The sequence below is a fragment of the Gymnogyps californianus genome, chromosome 8 (assembly GCF_018139145.2).
Source record: "Gymnogyps californianus isolate 813 chromosome 8, ASM1813914v2, whole genome shotgun sequence".
Classification (NCBI taxonomy): Eukaryota; Metazoa; Chordata; class Aves; order Accipitriformes; family Cathartidae; genus Gymnogyps; species Gymnogyps californianus.
In genome coordinates this window covers 18,257,445-18,266,429 of record NC_059478.1, presented here as the reverse complement: position 1 = coordinate 18,266,429, position 8,985 = coordinate 18,257,445, and the positions used below count along the sequence as shown (strand labels likewise).

Sequence of the window (8,985 nt, the reverse complement as noted above, 5' to 3'; positions counted from 1 at the left end):
GCGGCGGGGGGAAGGGCGGGAGCCGCCGCGGCGGGGCCCGTGGCTGCGCCCCCGGCAGAGCGCGGCTCCCCGCCGGGGCGTCCGCGGCGGTGGCGGGGGAGCCCCGGGGGTCCCGGCGCGCCCCGCATCCATCGCTGGCGGCGCAAAGCGCCTCACTTGGGTTCCTTTGAAATCCGCTAATTTTGAGGACCGGCGTTTGTGCGCTTCCATTAATAGAAGCGGCTTGTGAAAAATAGGGCATATGAATATGGAAACGGAGTTTTAATGCGATGGGCGCTCTGCTGGACCTGCTCTCCGGCTGGAAATACGCAGAGACAGGCACTGGCTCCGGCTGCCCCACGGCCCCTTCGACGGCGGGAGCAGCCCAAGGGAGGAACGAAGTTCAGGGGCTTTTTCGCGAAACGGGGGCACCGGGGAGCGGCGCCTTCGGGGGCCGCCCGCCCGCCACCCGCCGGTCCCGGGGGGCTCTCCGGCCCCATCAGCTGTCCCCCGCCAGGGACCGCGGGGGTCATTTCGATGCTGTCCCTGACACAGAGCAGGCGGCTCCTCCCGCGGGACGAGGGCGCAGGGCCGTCCCGGCAGGTCAGGTTTGCTGTGCCCCCCTTTCCTCGCAAACGGGGCCGCACGTTAAAGCGGCTACTGGGGAAAAACCCGGTGGTGACACCGGCGGGAGACGCGGGCTTAGCAGCAGGACGGAATAGAGGGGGGTAAAAAGCCGTGTAATTCCAACCTGAAACGGTTATTCGCCGCCCATCCCCGCCACCCCTGGGCTGGCGATATTTCTAGCATTATGAAGGGGTTTACCCTTTCCACAGGTGAGCTCAGCCTGGCTGCACCCACTCCACGCCCTGGGCTGGAGCCGAGTTATTCGAGTGGGCTGCGATAAGGACTTAGGGAGACTTACAGCGTGCATACGCACAGAAGCGTTGTGTGGATTTGGAGGAAGATAAACTCTGGAAAGGGAGAAAATAACACGTTTAAAGCCCACCTGCATAAGAAACACTAAAAGCTGTAGGAGCGATAGGCAGCGCCGGAGCGCTAATACGGCGTTACACGCGGGCTGCGTTGGTCCGTGTAAACGCAACCAGGGTAACCGGCACGGCAGGGAACTCCGCTCGGTGCTGCTCGCTGGTTTCCAGCGGCTGAGCCGGACTCGCTTGCCCGGCTGGGAGCGCGGATTCAGCTCCCGGAGCACCCAGCTGCCACCCCGGCGCCAGGGCAAGCACTCTCGGAGCGGCAAAGACAACGCTCATCCCTGTGTCCCAGCGCAGCGAAGTCCCCCTTCGCACTTTCTGCTCTAATGATGGCCAAGCTAATCCCCCGGGAGGGAGGAGTAATTAAACACGATCCTGCTGCTGTATCCCACAAGAAAGCCCTTCAGCCAAGAGCAGCGGAGCAGCCTACCCGCGGCTCTGCTGCCGGGAGGGCTCAGCCGGGAGCCGGAGGCTGCGACGAGTCGCCAAAACGTGCCTGAACGTAGCAGGAATTCCCCGAAGGAGCCTCCCGTGTCGTGCCCACCTATAAAACACATAGGCACGACCCAGCAGAAACAAACCGAAGGGGAACCGGGGACAGGGCGAGCAAAGGGGCTTCCCCGTCCCACCGCGGCCGCGCCGGTATCAATCCGGAGCGACACAGGCGGGAGCAGAGCAGCCCTGTCCCGCTTTCCACCCCGCCGGCTGGAGCGGGGGCAACACTCAAGCACCCGGGACGAAGCCCTCGGGACGCAGTCCCCGCTTCCTGCTCTCAGGGCAGAAAGGCCGGGCGCCTAGCAGCCCTGGCCTGGCCCAGGACAGGGGCTTTCTCCCGGGTGGTGGGTGGCGGAGGGACGAGCCGGGCGGTGCTTCGGCAGCGGGAGCCTGTCTCAGCCTCCTCCGTCTTCATCACCGCCTGCCGGCCAGCGCCGGGGAAGAAGGCCGCGAAGTTCCCGCGGACGGAAGGTTTCCCTTGCTGCCCGGCCGAGCCCTGCCTCCCGAAGCCCGGGGCTGCGCTGCCCCGCCCGCGGCAAGGCGGGAAGCTCCCGCGGGGGCGGGACGCGGGGGCCCCGGCGCAGCGGGTGCGGGACGCGGGGGCCCCGGGCCGGGCCGGGCCGGGCCGCGCCGCCCGGAGCTGTCCGTGGTGCTGAGGGCGGGCGGGGCCGCAGCCGCCCGGCTCGGCGCACGCGTCCCGCGGGGCCGGAGCGGCCGCAGCCGCCCCGCTCCTTGCGGGCCGTTGCCTGGTGCGGGGAGAGAGCGAACACCCCAGCTGCCCCGCGGGGTACAGCGTCCCCTCGCTCACACACCGCTCTTCTACAGCCTCATGGTTTGTTTCCGCGCTCAGCGCAGCGACAGCCAGGTCTTTTCCGGCGGGTGCCGGTGTTTCCCGTGGTTTAAGGCTAAGAGAGCCCGTTCATCTGGCAAAAGATGGGTTCGTTTATTTGTTCGCATCCACTTCCAGGCCGAGAGCAGGTCCTGGCTCGGGCGAGGGCGGAGGCCGGAGAGGGACTGGGACTGCAGGAATTCAGCAGCTCGGGACCACGTCTGGGGGCGGCCGCGGCGAAAGCCGCTGTCTTGGGGGAGGAAAGGGGACAAAACCCGAACGGCGCGGCTGGAAAGACACGGCCGCCAACGGCGCCGAACCGCGAGTGGTGCCCGGTCCTACGCCGTGCCAGGCGGCGGGGAGGCGACCCCGCGCAGCCCGGCCCGTCACCCGGGTCTTTGTCCTGCCGCAGCGCGCTGAAATGCGTGCCGATGTGCCGGGGTTTCTTAAACGAGCAACGGAGCCCTTTCCTGCAAGGGCGACCCGGCCGGTCAGCCTCAGGGGCAGCCTGTCCCCGGGTCGGCTCCTTCCCGGTGCAAACGGGGAGCGGCACAAATGAAGGAGGCCTTACGTTTCCAGCCCCGTTTCCCAAATGGCGAAAGGGGGAGTGAAAGGGAGCGATTCGGACTCCAAACCTCCTCCCGCTCACACGCACTTTCCAATTGGGTCTGGAAATACGTTTCAGGGGAGGTCGCGATTCCTCGCCCCCCTCCCCCGGCAGACCCTGCTTTAGACACCGTCCGACACGGCACCGGCAGCCCCCTAGCCCGGCCGCGCTCCCCTCTCCTCGCTCGCTCTCCTGCCTGCCAGCCCCTGCCCGCCGCGGTTCCCAAAGCACCGGGAGCCCCCTGCCCTTGCCCAGGCGGGCACCCCGCGGCCCCGGGCCGGCCCTGCTCGGGAGGGGGGAGTTGGGGGACACTCATCTATTTTGCATGAACTTTCCTTCCTTACTGTCACTACTTTCCAGCGAGTTTGTGCAGTCAAAACCGAGCCCCGGTTTAACCATCGAGAAGAACAACGAGCTGGGACCAGCTTTTCCAGCCGGATCGCCTCCTTTCGGGAGAAAACAGCCCAGGATTCGTTGTTTAGACTCAGGAAAGGGCCCTAAACGAGCCCAAATTTCCTACCTCCTTTCCCAGCCCGGGTAGGATGCGTTTCCCGGGAAAACCTCGGCAGCGGGGCGGGCGGGCTGCTCTGGCCACTCCGGGCCCCGCTCCCGGGTCGCTCCTGCCGGGGGTAATTTGGGGGCCACGGCGGAGGCGCCGGGGAACAGTCAGCGGCCGCCGCAACACGGGCAGAAAACGAGGTGGGCGTTCCCGACCCGCTCCCCTTTTGTTAGATCAAGGCAGAGGTCAATATGGTTTTAACGCGAATTTATTAGCAGAGAAATCACCAAGCTGCTCGCTAATTAACAAAGCCCAAATAAACGTGCCCGGAGGCTTCTCTTCTTCTTTTTTCTTTTTTTTTTTTCCTTCTATCTCAAAAGAAAGCGAACCCACGAGCAAAAATAGAGGGGAAAAAAAAAAAACGCCAAACCCTCAGAGGAGAAGATAATATTGGACTTTATGAATGTTTTATAGGTAATTGCTGTATAACTTTCTAGTTTCGCAGGGGGGTGTTCACCGCCAAAGACTGGGGCCAGAGCCGTCCCCGGAGCCCGGTGGAGGGTCACAGCCCCCAGCCCTGACCTGCGCCCCCTCTGCCCCCGCGGGACCCGGCGGCCGGGCGGCCCAGGCCGGCATGGGGAAGAGAAGCGCTTGGGAGGGAGGGGAAGCGGGGGGGGGGGCGGACCAGCAGCAAAGACCAGAGGCCGGCGGGGCTCGGGGGTTCCGTGTCCGCCGGGACCCCCCTGCCCTCCATGCCTGTTTCCTCTCGTTACTCACCCCGACGGCCGGCGCTCGCTGCCTGTCCCAGCTCAGTGCAGAGACCGCTGCCGGGCCGGGACCGCGGCCGCAGCCACAACCCCAAGCCCGGCGAGGCCCCGCCGCGCCCGCCCCCAGGGGCCGGGGCCGGGGCCGGAGCCGGAGCCGGAGCCGGAGCCGGAGCCGGAGCCGGAGCCGGAGCGGAGCCGGAGCCGGGCCGGGCCGCCGCCGCGCTGCAGCCTCTCCCCGCCGCCTTCCCGGGAAACCTACCGCCGCCCTGCCCAGGTGCTTAAAATAACGGCGAGGGGCACGACACCTGCACGGTGATTTGTTTTTCCTTTAAAATACAGATAGGGAAAAATAGCGCCGGTTATGAAACAACAAGCCTAAAATTAAAAATAAAAAAAGAAAAAGTGGCATTTGCCTTTTCTACTCCGAATTTCTTACGTTCTCGTCACGGGGAAAATTAGCTACCTTGAATTTCCACTTTTGTTAAAAAAAGATAAAGTTTATTTCTTTTTTTTTTCTGGTTTTTTTCCCTGTAATTTTTCAGTCACAAAAAAAAATCTATATTTTGTCATCTAAGCATTTATTTTACTGAATCCAAAAAGACATGAAAAGGAAAAGGGGAGAATCACGCTCGTTCGTTTTAAACTAACGTATAGAAGTGAAATTTTTTTTTTTCCTTTTTTGGACGACATATAATAAATATGATATAGCACTCAGCACTCGGTCTGTACAATTCTGTTCGCATTAGGGAGCATGCCACTTTTCAATAAGAAAAAAAAAGGTCATGAGAAAAATCAGTGCAAAGTTCTCCGTTCCCCCGGTCTTCTCCGCCGGGCGGGGGTCGAGGCGCTCTCATTCCCTCCGTCCTCCGCAGCCGTTAGTCTCTCCGGCGGGCTCGGGCTCCCTCTCCCTCTCCTCCTCCTCCTCCTCCCCCTCCGTCCCTCTCTCTCTCCGAGCTCCAAGTCCTGCCTCGCAGGAGCCGAGGTCGGCGGGTCGCCCCGCGGCTCTGCCCGCCTTCCCCCGCGTGTGGTCGTTTCACTTACGGGCTCGGCTCTGGGTTCACGGTTCAAGAGTCCCTGCTCTGACTGATCGCCTCCCTCGGTGGCCAGTGGCTGCCTGCAGAAGCTCCTGCCCCTCGGCTTCCCCTCGCTTCCTCCTCTGCGGTGCTGGGGCTTGTTTGGGGACGGGGAGGGGAAGGGCTCGTCGCGGGGACCGCGGTGCCGCTTCACCGGGGGTGCGGGGTGCCGGGCATGGGGTTGGCCAGGGGGTTGAGGGCCGGCTGCCCGCCGGGCCCCAGCCCGTGGATCAGCACCCGCGGCACCAGCGGCCGCTGGAGCTGGGGGTGCGGCGCGGGGGGAGTCCGGTACATGCTGCTGTACATGGCCGCGGCCGCCGCGGCCGCCGTCGTGCTGTCCATGCTGCCCAGCAAGCTGGGGTGGTAGAAATAGGGCGAGGGGAACATCCTCTGCAGGGCCGAGTAGTTCCCGGCCTCGGCCAGCAGCTCCAGGCCCACCGCCGTCTGCCGCTTCCACTTCGTCCTGCCGGGGGGAACAAGAGGCGGCTGCAGGGCGGGCGCCGCGACGGGGCACCCGGCCCGGTTCCGCGGGGGTCCGCGGGCGGCGAGCCCCTCTCCTCCTCGGCACGGCCCCGCACCCACCGGGGCCCCGGCGGGGCGCACCGGCCCTGCGGGCCGGCACACGGCGCGACTCCCTGGCCGTGCCCGGCCGCCCCCCCCCCCCCCCCAGCCCCCGACACATGCACACGGCGACTCCGGCCAAATTAATAACCACCGCACACGGTTAGATCGCAGCGCGCTGACACTAATGGTTTGCGACAGAATTAGGGTGGCTGCAACCGTATGTAATGAGACAGAAAATTACGGCAGCGGTGACAGGGGCCGGACCCCCGAGCCCGCCGCCGGGGAGGGCGCGGGGCAGCCGCCGGGCGCTCCCCGCATCGCCCCGGGGTCCCGCGGGCAGGAGCACAGCGGCGCCCGCCCACCCCCCCGGCTCTCCGGGAAGCCCCTGGGCCGCCGCCACTCCGGGGCCCGCCTTGCCTTACCTCCGGTTCTGGTACCAGGTTTTCACCTGCGTGTCGGTGAGGTTGAGGGCGGCGGCCAAGTCCATGCGGTCCTGCACGCTCAGGTACTTCTGCCGCTCGAAGCTGCGCTCCAGCTGGTTGAGCTGGTGGTCGGAGAAGGCGGTCCGCGCCTTCCGCGGCTTCTTGGCCCGCACCGGCGGGCTGTCCCGGCTGCTGCTGATCTCCCGGTCGCCCTCCTCCTTTGTCCCTGCGAGAGAGCCGAGGCGCGGTGAGGGCCGGCGGGACACCGGCTCGGCCCCCGCCCCGCCCCGGTTACTGGGCCCCGCCGCCCCCTCCCCGGGGGCTCCTCCAGGGGATGGGGGGGAACGGTCAAAAACGGCGGGGGCGGCAGCGGCGAGCCCGTCCGGGGGACGGCGGGATTTCCACTCTCCGCTTGCCAGCTACAGGACTTTCGTTGTATTCTCGCCCTCTCCCCCCGGCCCGAAATGCCGGGAAATCGGTATGTCTATTCGGCTCCGCTCGGGCCCGGGTTTGTGGCGCTCCTTGATCTTCCCCGCAGGAAGAACAATAATCTCCCTAATTGACCCACTGGGGAGGTTGGTGCACACAAAAGTGGCCAGAGCAGACTGTACATCTGGTTTGGGCACTCTTATGCTAATGCTGAAAGAGCAAAATGAGCGGCACACCCGGGCGCAGCGCTGCTCTTCAGCCTGGCAAAAATATCTCAATGGGGCAAAATTGGAAAAACGTGTCCTGTCGCCTCTCGGCTGAACTGGGCTGCCTGCGAGGGAGGGCAGCTCCGCCGGCACCGCAGGGAAAACAGCCCCTCTCCCTGCCTCGCCTTTGCTCACTCTTTTCCTTCCTTCCCCCACGCACACATCGCTGTTTTCATTTACGAATCCCGCACGGCGGGGGCTTCCCCATCAGCACGAAATCCGTAATTAAAAAAAAGAATAAAAGATGGAGAAATTAACCTCCCTATCCCGGCGCGGGGAAAACCCGGGTGTTTTGCAAAATGCACAAAGCCCTCCAACCTTCCACTGCCTATCGCGGGCCGATTGTTTCTTTATTATTTTTATTTTTATTGAAACTTTTTTCGTTTATTTGGTATTGGCTGTTGGGAAAGTGGGATTTTTTTCCTTATTTTCATTTTAGATCGAACGAGCAAAAATGAAAAGGCTGAAGGCAGTAAGTGCAGCTGAGCCGCCGGTTCTTAGAAAGCCGGAGAATCGTTTATGCGTATTTGCATTAAAAATAAATACATTCTGGTCTCTAACGCGATCCCACTGCTCCGGCTATTTCCTTAAAAACAGGGAAGTTAAATAAAAAAGAGGAGGAAAGGCCGACAGAGAGAAAAAAAAGCGATTTCATTTCCTACCGATCTACCTAAACCCGCGATAGCGAGGATCACCGACAAGCCCCGGCAGAGCGGAGCGCTCCTACCGCAGATTTCCCCCCGATTTTCGTTTCACCGATGCGGCCGAGCGCCGCCGCCCCGGTTTTAACGGCGGCCGAGGCGGTGCGGGGCCGGGCCGGGCCGTACTCACCGTGGCATTTGATGTCGCCCTGCGTGTCGTCGCGCTTGTCGAGCTTGGCTTTGCCGTCCTCCTGCTCGAGTTTGGGCCTGAAGCTCTCCGGGGCCGCGCTGCCCTCCTGCTTGGGGGTGTGATGGGGAGAGGGGACGCTGGTACTGTAAGGTGCACACGCCGCCAGCGGTTTGCTGTCGCCCAAAATGTCCTTAATTAAAAAAGAAGAGGTGGAAGTCCTGGGGCCGGAGCTGGCCGAGCCCAGCTGGGGCGGCGGCGGCTGCGGGGGCGACGGCTGCAAACTCGGCGGCGGCGGCGGCGGGTGCGGGCCGAGGTGGAGGTGGTGCGGCGGCGGCGGGAGGCTCTCCGCCACCCCCAGGTGCGGCTCGGGGTGCTCCATGCTCACCGAGATGGGCGACGAGGGCGCCGTCCCCACCGTGTCGATCTCCGAGCAGGGGGACGGCGTGGCCTGGCTCCTAAAATCCGCCGGCCGGCCGTCGCCGTGGGGGCGAAAGTCTCCGTTCATGACTCCGGGGCTGCCCGTGCTGCCGCCCGACAGGATCGTGTCTATCCCGAAGCTGGACCCGCTCGGCCCCTCCATGGCGGACCGCTTAGCGCCGCGCCCGCATCCCTGCGGGCGGCCGCGGGGGTCGCACCGGGGGTGGAGGGAAAGGGGGGGGGAGGGGGGAAGCGGGTCACCCCAACCCGCGCACCGGCGGCGCGGGCGGCACTAACGTGGGGCCCCTGCCGAGCACCGCATCGCCGCCGGGCCGGTTCGCCGCTACCCAACTTTGTTGCGGGAAGTTGCGGGCGCGGAGCGGGGCGGACACCGGCCACTGCGGCGCGCCCGCCCGTGCCCACCGAGCTCCTCTCGGCGGCGGCGACTCCCCCCGTGACGTCACGGCCGCCGCGTCCCCCCCGCCGTTTATTATAAACCCGGGCTTTTGCCGCCGCCGCTGCCCGCCCCCATTGGCGGAAGGCCGAGCGGGGGCTGACGCAGCGCGGGCGGCAGCCAATCAGCGGCGCCCGTCCCCGCCGCCACCGCCCCGTCGGGCCCCGGTTCCCCGGCCGCCGGATCGGATCCCCCGGAGAGCATCATCCGGTGTTCCCGGGACGGTTCCCTGGTTGAATGTCAGAGTAATGGGAAGTGCCAGTGACAAGACGTCGTATTAATCCTGATGAAGTGGCGCGTCAACCTAATTAGCAGAGTAATTATAAAGGTGGTAATGAGTGATTTAGAGTTCTCCGAG

The 8,985-nt window shown here is 64.5% G+C and overlaps 1 protein-coding gene across 1 annotated transcript; it reads right to left on the bottom strand.

Moving 5' to 3' along the window:
• Positions 1-5,254: 5,254 nt before the first annotated feature.
• BARHL2 (BarH like homeobox 2) lies at positions 5,255-8,336 on the bottom strand. The gene is made up of 3 exons (XM_050901313.1): positions 7,757-8,336; positions 6,231-6,456; positions 5,255-5,707 (listed from the first exon to the last, which is right to left on the bottom strand). The coding sequence occupies exons 1-3, from the start codon at positions 8,334-8,336 to the stop codon at positions 5,395-5,397; spliced, it is 1,119 nt and encodes a 372-aa protein (XP_050757270.1). The 3' UTR covers positions 5,255-5,394.
• Between the last annotated feature and the right edge of the window lie 649 nt (positions 8,337-8,985).